The sequence below is a fragment of the Leiobunum rupestre genome, chromosome 10, assembly GCF_980474605.1.
Source record: "Leiobunum rupestre chromosome 10, qqLeiRupe1.1.hap1, whole genome shotgun sequence".
NCBI lineage: Eukaryota > Metazoa > Arthropoda > Arachnida > Opiliones > Sclerosomatidae > Leiobunum > Leiobunum rupestre.
The window spans coordinates 16,680,658-16,700,239 of NC_143393.1; the positions used below are offsets into that span (position 1 = coordinate 16,680,658).

General features: G+C 36.4%; 1 protein-coding gene across 7 annotated transcripts in view; it reads left to right on the top strand.

Moving 5' to 3' along the window:
* The window catches only part of LOC149924864 (uncharacterized), a 254,886-nt gene that overhangs the window by 219,919 nt on the left and 15,385 nt on the right, over positions 1 to 19,582 (top strand). For all 7 annotated transcript variants that reach the window (XM_090160131.1, XM_090160132.1, XM_090160130.1 and 4 more), the window contains 3 exons: positions 3,920 to 4,056; positions 12,225 to 12,385; positions 18,702 to 18,875. In XM_090160131.1, the coding sequence (XP_090016257.1) occupies positions 3,920 to 4,056; positions 12,225 to 12,385; positions 18,702 to 18,875 (472 nt within the window). The remainder of the gene's footprint in view (positions 1 to 3,919; positions 4,057 to 12,224; positions 12,386 to 18,701; positions 18,876 to 19,582) is intronic.

The window sequence follows — 19,582 nt, forward strand, 5'->3', positions numbered from 1 at the left end:
GCAGCAAGTGTTTCCTTTTAACCTAGGAGGATGGAAATACTGGAGAGGAAATATGGGATTCATAGGCCTGGCAATGTGGGGAATTCGGACATAAGATACTAGAGACACCTAGCGGACACCGTAGTCAAAATTTCGTCCGCGTGTTCGTTGGGACTTGTTTAGAAATGCGTGCCGGTTTTAAAATCGTGTTAAAGATTTATTTATTTTGTCTTCAAATTAAATAAACATCTCCGAAATTAGTTTCGTAGAATCCAGGTAGAATATTCGTGTTTCAGCTTGTACCAAAAATCCTTGTGAATAGAATGAAAAGTAGGCAAAATTTATAGAGACAAAACATTCCGCCTTTTTTACGATGGCGCTACGCTCGTATGTCCGAAATTGTATAGCTCTCACGTTGCCGAAGCTAAAACAGCGAGTCCGTGATGGGGGAATACAAATTTCTGTTCCAGGTACGCAGTATTATATTCCTAGTTTTAACCAGGTAGCTTTTACTGACATATTAAGGCTTAGCAAAAACACGACGTTCGGTTTAAAGGTGGAAAGTTTCCATTATTTCAACAAGCACTATATAAACAGTAACTTGCAGGTCCTAGCTGGCTCTCGAAAATATTACTTTTGACGATTTCCTTGAAGATGTTTTATTGAAGCGTCTATTGCTAAGATAAAAATCCACGCGAAATATTATTTTATTCCGACGAATCCATTACCTTATATAACAACCTATTTATTTAACCTGATCTCGTACTTATCCAGACTAATGGTTTACTTCTCAATCCTAAGAGTCTGTACTAAGCTATATAATGTATCTTGGAACAATAGGAATATGGCACTCTGCTTAAATAGGCTTTAAGCCCAAAATTGTGAGGAATAAAACTACAAATGCGGAAACAGTATCTACAAACAAAGGGTCAAATAGGTCGAAGTTGGCGGAACGTCCTTGCTCCAGTTTGTAATCGGAACAGTCTATATCGGTTTCCGATTATAACTAAACCGGATGAAAAACCCGGAAAATAAAGGGGTATTTTTTATATATATTGCTCGCCTTCCAAAAATCTTTATTCTTACCCTATATAATCTCTACATCGGATTTTGCGAAATAAAAAATCAATTTTCTTAACGCTCAGATAAGTTATTATTTTTTATAAATGAATAATAATTAATTTCCATTATTTTAACATTAGTCATTTTCATATTTATTATTATATTTAATGTAACAAAAATTATATATTAATGATAGCTTTAGCAAAAGACGCTTAAATAAAACCTGTTCAGCGACTTGCCTAGACGTAGTAATACAGAGAGCCAGAACATACTTGTAAAAGCGTTATATTTTCAACCGCGCACTGCTTAATGTTTCAATATAGAAGGGCTCGTTCAATTTCGCACGCGCCTCCTGAAAAGAAAATGCAGGCGCGCTTCAGCTTTAGCCTTACAAATATCTCTAACATAAACACGTGACTATTTTATTCAGTTACTAGCGCATGCGCGTAGAGGAGGAAAGAAAAAGAGAGCGGCATTTATTGAAGCGCCTGTAGAGGAATACCGTTACATAACGACACGCCACCCTGCTTTTCGTTTTTTCCTTTAGCTTAAAAGCGGCCTAAAATTGTAAAAGATAACTTGGAAACGAAACTTTGAAATATAATTTTTCGGTCGGTTGAACGAGATTTTTATATCATGTCTTTTTCTCTTTTCGGTCGGAAAATTTAATAAGAAGCTTAGAGACGAAGATACATTTTAGAGAATTATTCGGTGCAAGACCAGGAATCCGAAAGAACCCAAGTGCTCGATGGGCAAAAAAGAATTTCTTGTATCTTATCAAAGCTAGCCATTTTCAGTCCCCAAACCAAAACATCTTTTCGTATTAAGGAAGATTAGATTCTAGGGTTGGTTCTTTTGTCCGGAACTTATTAAAGAGAACAATCCCTTTAAAAATGTATACTGCTTTGTACATTACAACGATATGGATTATATCATAAGTAACTTAAAAACAATAAGTATGACACTGGACTGAACTGAGTTGTATATTATCGTCCTTGGTCGGAGTGTATTTCGCCTTGTTGTATATTCTAAGGGTTGGCACAATTTTGCCAAGGGTGGTAAAAACCGCTGTTTTTTCTAGGAAAAAAAACGGGTGGAAAAAACTATTTTTCCGCGGTATTTTTCCACCTTTTAAATAAATCAGCTAGGCTAGGCTAATACCCAAGGCACCACCTATGGCCTAAGTCATCATGCGACTTTTGAAGCCCTTAATTCAGGTGGCCGGGTTACAATGCGTAGGAGGGTGGTGGCAAGCCCTGCATGCCACGAGATCGAGCCAACAGCTCCCTACACTAACTATTACCGTTAACCTAGATAAGTTTTTATGGAAGGGGAAACCGAAGAACTCGGGGGAAAACCCCTTAAACCCCTATTGTTTTCCTGTTAAAAACCGTGTGGAAAATTGTACTTCCATGGTTTTTTCCACCTGCAGTGGCAAAATTCAATAAAATATAAATAAAAAAGCAGTATATTCTTCTATTCACTCTTCTTCTGGCCTTTTTTTCATCTCTCCTATTTGCAATGACCAAATTAGTCACTTAATAGATATATCAATGATTAATTTAGCATGAAAAGAGATTTTTCCATTTTTTCCCGGTTTTTACCAGTTTTTCCCACATGTCAGGGCAAAAACCTGTTTTTGCCAACCCTGGGGTTCTGTGCTGAGAACTACACCATGATTGCGTAATAGCTCTAAAGATCAGTTCGGTGATACTTATAATTAGATGGATATGTATATGAATGCTCTGGTCTTGTTCGTTTCAGTGCGGTCGGACTAATTTTATTGAACGTCAATTTAATGGGGGTCTTAAGTCAAAAGGAATCTAACTCTATGTCCGTCGATTACACTGTTTATAGCCTTGATTATGCTAATCGGTAATCGTTTACGTACTAACAATTTGTTAAACACAAAAAAGTAAGAGGAGACCAACATTTAGGGGAAACTAAAGCTTTATTAGAGAATCAAGCGCGGTACTTAGTTTTTTTTAATTATTCAATACGACTCGATGTATTAACCATTAATATGGCCTGATTAAGCAGGTTTTCGGCTGAGGGCAATAGCCGAATGAGCGTCTCTGAAGCCGCGGAGCAAAGGGGGGTTGCAAAACGTAAAATATCCTTTAAGTATTTCGGTATTTGATATAAATATAACAATAATTTTTTGTTGCCCTTATTGAGGTAGACGTCTTAATCAATATCCCCTATATTTAAAATCTGTAACCAAACTGTTGTTAAATATTCCAAGTGATTAGAATTAATTTGCATTGTGTTATTTTAAAGAAAATATTCAAAAAGGAAATAACGTAGCATTCAAATACTAGTCTCGAAGTTGATCCATATAATTTGTTTCTTCGTTTAAAGGAATACCATGCGTATTCAAAAGGACTTAAAGTAAAAACGTAATTTTCTTATACCTTAACCACAAAGACTGGAAAAGGCTTAGTCCTAAGGCTACTTCCCTTTCAATACCCAAAAAGGAATTGTATTCAACATTAAAAGAGTAAAATGGGTCGAAAATAAATTATTAGATCTTTTTAGTACCTAAATGGTGCAAAAACAGGGTTCGAAAAAACCCGGGTTTTTTCCAAAAATCCCAACCCAGTGGGTTTTTAATGGTTTTTTTCCGGGAAATTTTCTGGAAATTTTTCCGCACTTTATTTTTCCGGAAAATTAACAACACTATTTCGAACCCTATTCGAAATAAATAAAAAGTCTTTTATAAACCTTTATTTTAAACAGTGCGTTGGTTTCGCTCTTTTAATCGTTTACGTAATCCCGTTAGTACACAGATTTTGCAAAGATATCTAAAATTAGACTATTTATATTTGTCCTTAGATTCAATATGACTGACCATGACCTTGTTTATTTTGTATAACAGGGATGCCCTACAAGGACTGTTCGACAAAAGAGGCATCGACGCCAACATCATCAATGTCTACCTCGATTCTTCAAACACGCCGCTTTCACTCCAGTTCGAAACCTTCCGACTCGGAGGAAATCATTTACACGTGCGAGGTAAGCAGACTTTACCCTTCCACCTACCTTTCGATCAAGAGATACTCGAGCGTATAAACCCGTCCTTTTAACGGAATTCATCCTCATCTTGACTTTTATGGACGACGGGGCTCTTGGCCCACCTACGCCACTACTCTATACAGGGGGGAGCCTCCATTAGATTTCGCCCACGCTCGACCAATACTAAGCTCCTCCGCACCGCCAAAAAGAAATATCGGTTTTTGGGGAGAGTTGTAAAGTCTTCGGGGGGTGGTAGATTAATTCCACCCTCCCGCCACTTTTAATGCTTAACATCAAACGAATAGTTCTTTTTAGAAAGTAACGTGGCCTTCTTGTTTCAATGCTGCTCTTACGTCACAGTCTCTTACTTTTTACAAGTCTACGAGCGCGCGCTACAGTCGTCAGAGAAATATTAAGTTTTTCTAGCGCACGTGCAAATCGCGAGTGTGGAGATTATACTGATAAAGCTGGGTCTTGTGACGTAAGAGCAACATTTTAATAAGTTGGGCAAGACCCCTTTTTTATTTTATAAAATCAACTATTAATTTATTAATATTACGGAATGGTGTGTGTCAGACTTAATATTACTTTGTTACTTATGATACTTGTATAAATGTGTTTAAAATCTTCATTTATTTTACAAAATCAACTATTCTTCGCTAATTTTGCCGACTCGCAAAATCCCAAATTTAACCCTCTTTCTTCGAAATTAATTTAGTCAATTTTCTCCATCGTTTTTGCAGTCGATTCATTTAAAATTTGAATTTTTTTTTAGTTTAATAAAGTCACGCTAGTTGTAACGGATAATTTAATCTGTAATTTATTTTAATAATCATATTTTGATTTACTATTATTGATTTGTTATAAAAAGTTATTTCATTTACTGTCTATAAATACGATAAACGGAGGGGTGACCTATTTTTGACCTACGCGCGCCTGTAGAAGTGCTCCAACGGCAGTACTTGCGGGTATTAAGGTAAAAACGCCCCTTAATTCTGAAACGTTTATAGCAAAGCCTGAATGTTGGTCTCTCGCAAATAGCCAAAAACACGCTTCGATTTTGTCCCCCAAACCCTGAAAGGCGAATTATTGCTATCCCGTTCCCTCGTTCTGGGCTAATTTTTATTCTTTAAGATTGATCTGTTAAATTTTATAATAAGGCGGGATTCAATATTATGTAAATTGAGGCTCGTCCCACGCTGTTATACTGATCCCTCTATAGTTTCTTCCTGTCTGGAACGCCGTTATATATCGCGCGTCTGCCTCCATCTATCGAAAGTTAGCCAAATTACTGGGATGGCTATAAGGCGTAGGCCAACCTCGATGACTGGCTGAAATGATTTATGGTCGAAAGCGAAAATTTCCCGATCGAATTTTTCGTCTATATTGAATTTTGCAATACTCTTAAAGGAGAGGGTGAAAATGGGTGACAAATTTCTCTTGAATTTCTGAGTGGAGTATGTAGGCTCCGTGTCGGTGTATTGAACGACCCCTTCACTCGAAAAGCATCTTCCCCCCGGCCCCGTTAACATCGAATCTTCGCCGTTTCCCCTGACAACCAACTGTCACGCTACGGAGTTAACCGAGTCTGTTGTAGAGATAAAGCAATTTCTGGTAAATACCTCTCATTTGATGTATCAGCGACGGTTTATTTGTTTTACTCGTGGTTTTATTTCTTCGAAGAGTCCTTAATTTTAAACAAGATACACCTCCGTGTAAATATTACTATATTAAGAGCTAGAATGAATAAATTCTACGCTCGTTTGAAGAAATTGTTACCCTTAAAGGGGAATTGTCACCAAAACCAAAATTTACGAGGTTTTTTTACGGAATGATAGAAAATATATTAATGATTATGTCCCTGAAATTTTATAGTTATTGGAAAAGTGTTTAAAAAGTTACGCTACTTTTTCCGCAACCTACATCAAACGGCTCCAAAAATTTCAGAAATCGCGGTTGAACCTACGTGCAGCGCCAAAAGAATGAAGCGGCAAAAATTTTAGAAAGTGCGGCGTGTAAGGCATTTTAAAAACACGATAAACTACAATCTACGAATATAGCTCAGTTAAAAAGCCAAGGAGAATGTCGTAGCAGACGACAGTTCCGACCGCGAAAAACGATAAAACCGGGGAAAATAATATTTCGTTCACGAGATGGCGCTGCAGGTAGGTTCAGCCAAGCGGTTTGAGATTCTCGAGTCGGGGGGGGGGGGGTAAAACACGAAATTTGTTTGCTAATAACAAATCAAATACTGGAAATATTGACGTAAAATTTTTTGTATAACCATTTTCGGACGTCCTCTATCCATTTCAATGGTTTTAAACCAATTTTAGGGTGGTGACAATTGCCCTTTAAGATTATTTAAACTGCAAGTTTGTATTAGGCTTTAATCACTTCAGGCCCGAATAAAATGACATTTGCTAGAAAATATATTTCTGAAAAGACGTAACTTTTTCAATGGAGTTTAAAATTTGTGTCGGACCACTTCGGGAAAATGGCGTTACTTCAGCCAAAATTGACCTTGTTTAGGCGCGAAAAAAATAAAAATTGTTTTCCATCTTAAACGAAAAAAATCGTTTTAATTGCTAGGATATTCTAATAATAATTAATAATAATAATAATGAGTAATTTTCCTTATTTTTCTCGCATTGATTCTTCAAAAGACGAACGGGATGAGACGAAATCGCGCTTATATTGGGAGTTGAAATCGGACATTCTTCGATTGGTCGATAATCGATCCGTATATCCGTTCGACTCTAAGGTAGCCCTTACAAACCCAAATCGAGACAAAAGGCGGGAGGGGGTCGTCTATTTAGATTGGCGTAGACCTAGACGCCGCCGGCGCCGATCGTTTTTTGCGCCGCCGCCACCGCCGAACCATTTTGAACGGCGCGCCGCCTACTGTGTATAATATTTTTGAACAGGGCTACCAGATTTTCCGTTGATATCAGTCTCTTTGCAGCTTTGACAAAAATGTAGTTCTTTCTTTATCACATTTCAATTATTACTTTGATAGTGCAAAATGACAGTTTATTTTCTACAAAATGTCATATAAACGGCGCACTACGCCGCCGCCGCCTAGAAAGTTGGCGCACGCCGATCGCGCTGCCGCCGCCGCCGATGGAAAATAACGGGATCGCCGCCACCGGTCAAAATTTCGCGGCGTCGGGGTCTAGACTCGCGCTTCTCATTTTGGATGTAGGCAGTGCTGACGTGACCAGGTCACCGCCGCAGGGTACGGGGGGTACCCATATAAATAGGGAAACTGTGGTATTGCGTAGTGCTCGGATTTCGATTAATTTTTATCCATGAATAAAATAAACTCGGTGATATTTAAATAATATTTATTTAAATAACCAATAGTTGAATAAAAATTGTAAAATGATTAAATAATCGAAAGTGAATAAGCCTATTATTTAAATAAAACAAACAATTATTTAAATAAATGCCACTTTTATTCAAATAAATGCTTGGTTGCGTAAAAAAAAACGTAATTAAATAAGTTAAAATGATATTCTTTTTGCCAACGTTTTTTTAAATAAATCGGAAAATTTGTGGATAATGAATAAACAATTCCGAGCACTAGTATTGCGTTAATTTTCATCCGTATTGCGTGGTTATAACCAATTTGTTATCCTCTATTTGTGTCCATTATGTAAGTCTAAGGTTTAGCATCTTGAGTGTTTTATCCTTACTAAGAATGTATTCGGGTTAACAGAAATTTCCGGAAGAAACCCCACGCCTTTATGCTTTTCCTTTATGTAATATTTTCTTTTTAATTCCGGTAAGGAGGTTAACGGTAATAGTGAGTGTAGGGAGCTGTTGGCTCGCGTGGAATGAAGGGCTTGCCACCACCCTCCTACGCATTGTAACCCGGTCACCTGAATTAATGGCTTTAAAAGTCGCTTGATGACTTAGGCCTAGGTGGTGCCTTGGGTATTAGCCTAGCTGATTATTATAATATCTTCGAGTAATTAAGAAAAAGACTATAGTCGTGGCTTCATATTATCCGTTAACCCGGATGCATTATTGGCCTAAGGTAGAGTTTGCACTCAGCATTTAACGTCATGTATAGGACCAAAGTCTGCACATTGAGCTATTATTAGTGGTGGCTACACCAGCGTTTCAGGCCCAGCCCCTTCGAATCTTCCGTAAAGCTTTTAACGTGTATACTACGGGAAAAGTTCGTAGAACTGAATGACAGAAAGTAATAAAAAATTCATTCCGTTATATAAACCCAAGTAGCGTTTTATTAAGAGGGCTTTAAGGGTCCACAAACCATTGTGGTCATTAAGTCTAGTAGATCACCTTCTTTTCTGCTGGTCTTTTTTTTTCATCCCATCTACCCACGTAAAGAAATCGATCTTTACCTTTACCACTTCGGGTTTTTTTTTCACTCTTGAAACGTTAACTATAAGGTCCGCTGATCGCCTTATGATATATATCCTTTCGGACATTGGCTCGGACCATAGAGCCTCAATAATGACCGCGGCTTGACCATTGGCGCGCTATTCAATTATCGGAAAGGATTGCGAGCTCGCTCGAGCGAGTTTTCGTCGTCGAGTGGAACCGACGAAAGAAAGGGGACCCCAGCTCCGGGTGTACCTTGTCGGCCGAGAGTCGAGAATCCTAAAATGAGTCTCTAGCTACGCCTTGGTACGATTCCCTAACCTCCAGACGCTGCTTTCGGAGTGTTTCGGGTAGTGTAGGTCGTGGAATTGCGGGGAACGCCTAGTTCTTTATTTTTCGCTCTAGATTAAGGTTTAAAAGGGAGAAAATACCTCTAGAACTCCTACTCATTTGATATCTCTGTACTTGGGAGACGTACGTTACGTACTTAAGCCCTGCTTTTTTCTTTTTAATTGGATGAAGAGAGAAGGGAGTGTGCTCTAGTGGCGTAACATTAGAGACCGGAGTTTCTTTCCGAGAAGAAAGTTCTGGAATTAAGTCTCGCATCTTCTCGTCTTCATTCTGATTTCTCTCCTCACCGTAATTAAAAATAATTAACCCTTTTTTAGGAACCACTACCCTTTTACAGTCAGCCTCCGAGCTAACGATCTCCTTACACTATTGAAATAGTTACAATCGTTCGGTCAAGAAGAAAACCGCACTCTTCAGCCTTTTCTCGTATAATCTTTCCTCTTTCTGCCGGTAGGTGGGTAGTATCGTCTGGGAATCGTCAAAACGCTTTGGTCCCATTCGACCGAAATCCCATTCGTTCGAAAACGATTTAACATTGAGTCCCAATCGATCGAAAGTACCCCAATTGTGCGGTTTACAGCCCAATTTTGCACGTTTATATTATTTTTTTATAGTACATCAAATTTCGTTTTTATGAGACGTTTTTTAAAAAGGTTTAAAAAATGAAATTGTTCGAATTATTGTATTCTTGATATAAATAAAAAGTTGAAAGCATAAATATATTTATAAAAGCGCGCCACCCTAGGGAAGTGAGAGCCTAACCTAACCTAACCAAACCAAACCTTACCGTTAGTACACCTGTAGCAATTTTGTTTAGGTATAACGTTTTTTGCGTACCCTGCTATATCTCGGGGAAAAAGTAAAAAACAAAACAAAAGGTCCCAATGAACCGAATCCGCCTTTTGGGCTATATTTCGGAAACATATTGAATTCGGTCGAATGGGAATATACCGTCAAAACAGAGTTTAATTTCAAATATTATCTATTAATAATTTCTGGCTTCGGGGTATAATTTTGATGTTGCAAAATATACCTGAATTGTGACGAATTAGGTTTTCAGTTAAAGGGACTTTCAATGGAGGTGTGATGGGTTGGAAGTCGATTCAAAAAACGTAAATGAAACGTCATCAGAGTATAACTTTATAAACGCGACCGAATGACGTATTTTAAATGGACTTCAACAACGCAACGCCTTTCCCTTGAAAGTCCCTTTAATATAACATCTATTTATCAGACTAAAATTCAGAAGCTAGGTGTGACTCTTAGTTAAAGGGTCACACTGGCGTTTAAATTGAACTAGTGTTGTAAAAATAACAAAATGACGAGATACGAAAAGGGAGAAGCTACTGGATTTTGAAATTCGATACTTACAAGGAAAGTACCCGAGGTGTTTATTGCCGATTTTGTTCAAAGTCGGGCGTATTGTATACCTATTATATGAAATTTCCAAAAAGGAGACGTTTCCACTACCCGTTCGATTTTCCATGGCAACCGAAAATGTTTTTGATCACTTAAAACCAAAAAAAATCTCCATTTAATAAAGCATGGGATTTTCTCGGTTTCACCTACGAAATTTTTTTTGTAAATTTTAAAATCATGAAATGGGTAATTTAGACCACATTTAGGTAAATTTCATCAAGTTTTTGTAAATTGGAACATTTTTGGGTTAAAATTGTAACAATTTTTGTGTAAAATAAGAAAAAATTAATTTATGTTTTAAGTGGTCAAAAACATTTTCGGTTATACTCTCCTTGTTAGTGGGGATCAACGAATTTATCATGTCTGCCATGCCACCAGGTTTAAGAGAAGCGAGAGATGATTGGCGCGAATCAAGTTAAAAACGAGTCGTATTTTCCATTTAGTTCATACTCCCTTTAACTGAAAAGATTAGTTGTAATCGTTTATGCGTTGAAAAATTGATTTTTCAATTTAATATCAATACTTGGAAATGGTTCCTCTGTGCTTCTTCGGTACAAAGGTTCACCTTGTTTCGCCTAAAGTTACAAGTGTGATTCTTAGTATAGATTGTAGAGCAACTCGGAAACTCCCAAAATATTTTTACGAGGCAGTTTTCGAACGGAAACGAAACTTTCAAAGTTTCCGAATCGGAAGTCGAGTGCTTTAGATGCGTTTGACTGTTAATAGTTCGGAAGAAAAGGGATTGTTGTATCCGAAATCGATAACGATATGGTATCCCTTTGTCGCGAGTGTTTTTTCGTGTTTGAATATAAAGGAAAGTGGTCGGAGATAAGAAGTGTATCACCATGTTTTTCTCTCCGCTCGCCACTCTCTTATCGTCGAATTTTGTTCATGGTTTCTAGCACCGCGTATTACCGAGATATAATCGCTATAAAGCTACCTTTCGAAATTGTCAAAGAATCCGTTTTCACAGGTTGAGAGACACATTTGCAAGGTCATCTTATCTATTGCGAAAGTTCTAGTATTTCCGAGAGTTTATCAAGATACGAGTAACTTAGAAGCGACATCTGTTGCAATGCCTGTGAATCTGAAATATAATAATATTATATTATAAAATTATATAATAATAATCCTCTAACCTTATAAAAAAAAAGTCATTGGTTCCCTCTATAGAGTTTACGTGATGGTTTCCTAACTCCTCTCAACTTGTATCGACAAAGTTATTTCTCTAGAACTATAAATAAACAAATTCTTAGCGGAACTAATTGAGCGTGGGACATATAGCTATTGCCCTTTAAATATTTCATCAGTTGCCTTTAAATTTTACCCATAATGCAACGGGACCTTATTTACATATTTTTAATTTTTAACCATATCGTATCGCGTTGGTATAAGTGGGTCCTATAGATCCCTTTCAAAGTTAAATATCTTGACGAGTTCCGGGGTGTTTTTTTTTTGCCATTATTCGATCGATGGATATTTCGAGGTAGCTACCTCGAAATATCCATCGATCGAATAATCAGGTGGTTATTTTGCTTTAGACATTTAAGAAATTGAGATGTACGTTTTTTTTCCGGTAGAGATATTTGAAAAATTGTGATATAATGATTTATAGATCAGTGTAACGTGTATTGGTCTTCGTAATTTCTTCCGTTTCTCTAAAGTGATCGTTATCCGTTGGGCCATATTGAAGACAGTGATTATTTCGTAACCGATTGCCTCGTTATTTCTGGACTAAAACGGGGGAGAAAGGAATTCATTAAATCTAGATTTTTTGACAGTTTGATGAAATACTTGTCCTTATACTAGAGCATCATTTGGGAATATTTGGCATTTCTTCCTCTCGGTGGGTGGAGACGTCCCCATTTTTCTCTTTTGATATTTCTTTATAATGATTCGAAAGGAAATACCCATTGAAAGCTAAATCCGCACGCGCATAACGGATCATATCGCTCTGTCTGAGGAATGGAAAACCTATTATTATATTTCTTGTTCGAGAAAGTGAAGAAACTTTTAGCTACATTTTCTTTCTCCTTTTACATTTTCAGCTCGAGACTCGTCGGACTTCGCCTTCATTACCAGAGCCAACAGTACCGGAAGTGCCGGTGTCTCAACCGGATGTGCCCGACTACCGGCGAGTAGGAGCAATAGCACGAGCGCTTCGTTGCTAGGCAAGGATGATAAACCCAAGAAAATGTCCGCCGCGGGGGTAAGAGAACACGCCTCTTTTTCTATTCAATGGAGTGGTATGCTCAGTGGCGTAGCTAGGGGCTGAGCCGTCTCCCCCCCCCCGTAAATTTTTTTTGGGTTTTTAGTCATTTGCGTGCCCCACGGTTGGTGTTTAGGCAGAAAAAATTTTAAAATTTAGTCCTCGGTCATTTTGATATAGTTCAAGGAAATTTGTTTTAAATATATTTTTAATTTTATACGCATTTTAATTGGAGTATAAAGTGCCTGTTGCCTTTTGAGTAGATAATTTCTGGATAAGCGGACGATTTTATCAGTTTACACTCTTCACTGTTGCTTTTGAGGAGGAGTAAAAAGTGTAGCCCCAATACGCTGATCTTGACGAATAGTTCACGTTGTAGAACAAGCGAATAGTTTCATTTAGCGTGAAAGGTGTACATTATTTGTGCCAGAACAAGCGCGTGTTAATAAACGATTTTTCGATGTAGACCATACTAACTTTAGGCTGCTAATATTCCATCTCGAGCTCGTTCGTATATTAGCCATTTGGTTCTACATTCCGAAGCTGGTACACGGAAGCGGAAAATGCTCTTATTAAGATGTATAATCCCGCCTGCATTATGATGTACAACAATTTATCCGGCCTTCGCTGTCGCGAAGGCCGGCTTGCTGATTCCTTGCTACGATCGAGGTAAAACGAGGCTTTTAATGGCCTCTTCTCGAATGGGGTTTGCTGGGGAAATTCTTTAATATCTCTGTTCGGTGGCCATTTAAGCTCTCTTAACTCGCCTTTTACGACGACGGTAGGCGGGGTTATTTACCTTTACTATAAATATAAGACTGATCCGAGCAATAATTCGTAGGAATAGGGTTACGCCTCGGTCCACGTTAGATGGATTTCGTACTCATTACGTCTATAGGCTTTGTATGCAAAACTAATTCCATCGAGCAACTTTTACTGTTACGACCGATAATAAATTAGAAGATTTTTCTCTTTCCCTCTGATTAGAATTGCTCCCCATTTTATGTATTATATAAATTGACACACTCTAATGCGCATTCACTTATTGGTTTGCAACCGTTGTCAGTGACCATTATTCCCCACCTAATCAACTTCTTAATTCTGTCATTTCCTGGTTATCAAATTGCCAAAAGAACGATATTATATAGCGCAAAAATAAACAAGTATAAATCCTATTAAACGACACGTGACGGTAATAAATTACGCGGCAGTATGTATTGGAACAAAGTCTAGTATAAGGGTTCCTCATTTTCTAGTATAAGGGTTCTTAAACATTCCTTCACATTTCTGTTTTATAAAGACATATCTGTAAATTCCATTATCTGTTCAGTCAGTTCATTGCGCTAGTATTGTCGTAATTTGGCTCATAAAATTAAGCCGTTTTCCACCCCAAGACTACATACGTACAAAACGGGGGACATTTTAGCTCTATCAGGCCAAAGTCCCCGCAAACTTTCTCGACAATGGACTTTGAAAAACGTCCTATGTGCGAAGTAATATAGGGTTTATTTAGGTTCGGACAAAGATATAGAAAATAGTGCTATGTAGTCCTTTTACCCGAGATTTCCCAGAGGAAATTTTAAAGCCATTTTTGGGCATAGCCCACTCATTTTCTGCCAACGGAACGATTTTAAGTCGTGGCGTTTCTACGGTGGAAGAAGTTATTTCTCCTAAGTGTAAAACCTTTTACGCCATAAACCGTTAGGATCTTTTATTATTATTATTATTATTATTATTATTATTATTGTAGAATCTTTTCCGGTTTACTTGGTTTATTATTTTTTATCATTTATGGAGAAGCCTGTTTTTTATTCTTCGTAAGAAAAACGCGGTGTCTTTTGTGAAGTTTACGATCATTTCTTCCAAGTTGAAAGCGATGCATTTTATGGTGTGTTACTGGTGTAGTACCGTTATTCGTCTTCTATTAGTATTTATTGAAGTTGGAAGACTTTGTATTCTCCTATATTGAATGGGTGAGTGCAGAATTTCTCATTTCAAGTCGTCTGAAATGCGGACGATTTTAAACTGGAAACAAACCGGAGATTGACCGTTTTATATTTGACAAGGGAACAGGTACTTTTACATGGGTAATTTTCTTACTACCCGAAATCTTGAACTCCGAAATTTTAAATCGGCTAAAAACCGCGAAGAATATTGTCTTTGTATTTGATTGTTTTTTATCGAGGGCCAGGTCACTTCCTTGATTAACGACGCACCCGTCAAAAGATTAAATCCGATTTAATGGTGACTATTGTGATTAAACTCAAGTTAATCACGATTAAGTTGATTAAATGATTAAATCTGTTTCAAATGATTAAATTTGTTTAAAAAATTATATCGTGATTAGTATGATTAAATCGTACTTTAGTTTGATCTTAATGATAAATTCTCGATTCGACCTATTATATTGATTAAATCGTGATTAAAATGATTAAATCTCGTTTAAAAGATTAAATCGTGATTAAAAAGATTAGATCAAGATTAGAATGATTAAATCTCGTTTAAATCGTGATTAAATTTTCTTGATAAGATTTTTTAATCATTATTACCCTGATTTAATCATTTTACTTTGATTAAGATTCACCTAAAATGGAAGTGACCTGCCCCTCCGTTTTTATCTTACACTTTTTTCGTAAAATAACGCTTAAAATAGTGTTAGAAGTGGTTTATCGTAAGTATTTATTATTTTTTCTTGCCAAAGTTTAAATTGGTGCCATCTAGTATATCTAAAAAGAATTAAAATCGAACCTTTAATGACTTCGCTCTAAGTGTTTGTTTCCCTGTAAGCAATTTCCAAAGCAGTCTATTAGTGTTCGTATAAATACCAACTCTGTAGGGTGGGTCGACATTTTTACCCACCTATATAACTACGATATGGGATAAAATTATTAATTTATACATAAGTCACATAATAATTATAAGTATGACACTTGTAGCCTTGCTCAGTCATTTTTCTTACTAGATCCTTTCTTCAACAAAGATAAGTAAAACGACTAGCAACTCTGTAACCCGGAAGTTTAACCTTCTTTGTGATTTGAACTTTTCTATTGGTCATCCAAAAAGAATCGGTTCAAATTCAGCCAATCATGTAGTACTCCAAAAATATTTTGGTCTGTTGCGTAACCGTAGTGCGGCTAAATACGCATTAAGCCTAAAAAATGGCGGTAATCAAAATCGTACGCCAAATTCCCTGAATATCACGTTAACGGAATTTGGGTTAGATTAGTTCATGCCGCCGCTACCGAGGGGCGCTATTTAGAAAATATTTTGTCGTCAATGTGTAGAAAGGATGTAGTTTAAAAATTTCCTTATGTCATACTTAGAGGTATTTTGTTACTTATGGTTTATATAATAAAACTATCCGCTGATAACTATAAACAGTATGGTTTTTATTAGATTGAGAATTTCCCGCTTACTAATTAACTAGCGAATGGTAGATGTATTTCGACGTAATCATCGGATGGAGGTTGGCTTTCCCTTGGAACATTATAATTTTTGCATCGTCTGTTTTGGTACGTGTTTCTCTGGCTGGCTCATCGCACTGAGGAATTTTATCTTCGTGATAATATCCAGTTGGGAGAGAACGAAACCTGCGCGTGTTTCAACCCTACCTTTTCAAGCCGACGATTATATCATCGACTAAATATTTCACCCGCGTAATAGTCGGCTCGTACTTCATAACGCGTAAAGCTTTAAAAAAGCGAATCATTTCAATCGTGACATTGAATCCACATTTGTTGATAAATTGTTTGCCCTTTTTTGTGTACTCATAGACGAGTATATTAATAGATATTTTATTGAATTAGTTTAATGCTCTTCCATCGACTAAGGTAGGCTCTAATTTCTTTTAAGTTAAATTAGTATATTTTAAAAATTAGTGTGGTTTTATGCGAGTTAGAATAATACTTTACTTCTGATAGATATTTAGTGTGGTTTTATGCGAGTTAGAATAATACGTTACTTCTGATAGATATTTAGTGTGGTTTTATGCGAGTTAGAATAATACGTTATTTTTTGTAGATATTTAGTGTGGTTTTATGCGAGTTAGAATAATACGTTACTTTTGTTAGATATTTAGTGTGGTTTTATGCGAGTTAGAATAATACGTTACTTTTGTTAGATATTTAGTGTGGTTTTATGCGAGTTAGAATAATGCGTAACTTCTGATAGATATTTAGTGTGGTTTTATGCGAGTTAAAATAATACGTTATTTTTTGTAGATATTTAGTGTGGTTTTATGCGAGTTATATATTTTTGGTGGTGAAATTTACTGGGTTGCGATTTCTAGAAATGTTATTTAAATATTGTAAAAATAATTTGTATAAATTAGGAGTACTGCCCTGTTTTGTGCTTAAGGTCGTTGAAAGCTACTCTTTATTTTTATATATTTTATATTTAATTTTTATATCAACATTTTATAATTCATTTTTATTTATTTCAAAATTTTATAATTCATTTTTGTTTATTTCAACATTTTCTAATTCATTTTATTTATTTCAACATTTTAAAATTCATTTTATTTATTTCAACATTTTAAAATTCATTTTTAATTATTTCAACATTTGGCATTTAATTATTTATTTTTATATGAGAAAGTAAATTTACTCCCCTTAGTAAATTACTAACTACAATATTAATTAGTAGGATCGCGTAAAATCGTATTATATTCTCTTTAACCCGGTCACTTGTTTAAAGTCATTAAAACTCGCTCCATGACTTGGCCCTAAGGTGGTGCCTTGGGTATTAGCCTAGCTGATTATTATTTATATTATGTAATTTAAAATTTTGGTTACGTTTGAAGGAGGAACAGTTACTAAACCGACATGGATATATCTCTATCAATTTTAAATTATGATATTATATTGATAGAGCGTACATACCCTTTTAAACACGTCTTTTCACGTTTATCAAATGAATAACTAGTACCTTAATATTAAATATATACGGACGAACAGCTTTTACAAATATAGACAAATTAAAATTGTATCCGCTGAGGAAATTCCTGGCGCACCATTCCCTTTGATTTCCCCCGTTTAAGCAATCCCGAAATCGGAATCTTTAATTAAATAGACGGTGAAACCTTTGTATAGTTAATCCCTCTGCCGATAACACGGCTTGGATGATAACGAAAATTCCCCCCCCCCCCCCTCCTATAACTAAGAACACCTCGTTTAACGAACGGACAATAAAACTATACCTTACAGTGTCACTTTGTCAGTTCTGTAAGTGTATGTATTCCATTGTTTCGGAGACGTCGCCGCTCGCCACTTTATGCGCGTAGATATCATAATAGCGCGAGTAACTAAATAAATATAAGTATGACACTTCCTATGCTCTAGACTCTAATTTTGTTAATGATCGTCACTACGGGGCTAAGTACCGAAAGCTATCCACGAGCTGGTGCAGTGACGTAGCTAAGACACCCTAGCCCCCCGCGAAACTCTTTTCGGGGCTTTAGTCGGTATCTAGCATATTATTTGAAAGTAATTTAGGGGCCCACTGTGGTCCTCCTGCATTGCGGGGGCCTTATTTACGCTGTTGGTAGTATTTGGAAAACTTAAACGCTATTTATAATTTATTGAATGGGAACAAGCAATTGACTATCATAACCTTGTCCTTGGTTTTTGAAGTAGTAATTTTCGAATTTGTGACCTAAGCGCGATTTCACCCTTTGAGAAAAAGAGAATAGAAGGTGTGACGCATTTTCTCTACCGAAATGTCCAATTTCGCACTTACTCTGCTACAGACTAACATTCGGTATCATTAATTATGTTTATTATTTTACTTATATCATATGTAACATAATTACTCATAAGTATGCCTCTGTATAACATTTCCATTGAAAAAATTCAATGAGACCTTGTTTCACGCGGAACATACATTGAGCGGACCCAAAAAAGCAAAAATGCTTATAATCCTTGCGCTATTGAGAAGGTTACCATGAAAATGAAATCATGTGATTGCGAGGCACGAGCTAAACTTGACATGGGCAAAGCCAGAAACGCGCGAGGAATTCTCACTAACTTCCGTTTCCCATCAGTAAAGGTGATGACGCGTATTTCGTCACGGAATTGTAAGTGACGTAATTTACGTCATATCCCGTGAACAAGGTTTCATTAAGGAAAATGCTTTTATGGCATACTTATGAGTAATTATGTTACATATGCTTACAGTGATAATAATTTCGAGTAGTTGAAGTAGTAGTAACATTTCGCGGATAAGATTTAGCGCGCGAAGTGAAGCGAGCGTCTTATCGTGTTTCCTATCTGCCCCTTTTACTGATTAATATTTAATTGTTTGGTTTTATGTCTTGCAGAGTCAAAGAGGACGACGTAATGCCCTGATGTCGGCAGACGAACTAGTCAGCGGCACCGATGTGGCGTTCGGACCCATCGGGGTCACGGAGAGCGTCTGGAGGTCAACGGGTAGCCAAATTAAGAGACCTCCTCTCGTCAGGAAGACCGGCATCTTCTCCAATCCATTCAAAACGGTAATTACTTCTTCTTGCTTTTGATATCAAATTGTTCCCTTAATAAGAGTGTCTCGAGGTTTTAACCCTGCTGAAAGTTGAATTTTTTTATGTTTAGTAATTCATTTTGTAAAATAAAAGTTCCAAAAACCAGAACAATTCGATGTACACTCTAGGTTTAAGAGGAAGTCAATTTTTGATTAACTCTTTAAATATATTTTGTTTTAAAAATAACAAAAACGCAATACTTGTTGTTCGATCGCCAAAAAATTGTTTTTATATTACTCACAACGCTTTCAACATTTCTAAACCTATTTTATTCATTTTATTTTAATATCTTGACGATGTAGATATGAATTATTTAAAAATTATTTAAAAGTAGAGGTTGTAGAAGCGTACATTTTCTTACTCAATTTTGGTTGGAGTAAATATAATTCAACCTAGCAAGTCAATACAGCGCTAAGCTTAGTGATTTCTTACCCCATCTAGTGTCAGGTGTAATAACAAAATATTGCAAGGTTTCACAGTAAAGGATATTGTACGTAAGACGGAAATAGTGCTTTAGCTGACGCAATGTCTTAATCTTATATTAAATAAATTATTATTATTTATTATTATTATTATTATTATTATTAGAGAGCTGCGTGAAACTTGAAACTTGACACTTGGCCATCGCGTCAAATAATGCATATTTATAGAAATATATTATTCATAAACATTTACAACCG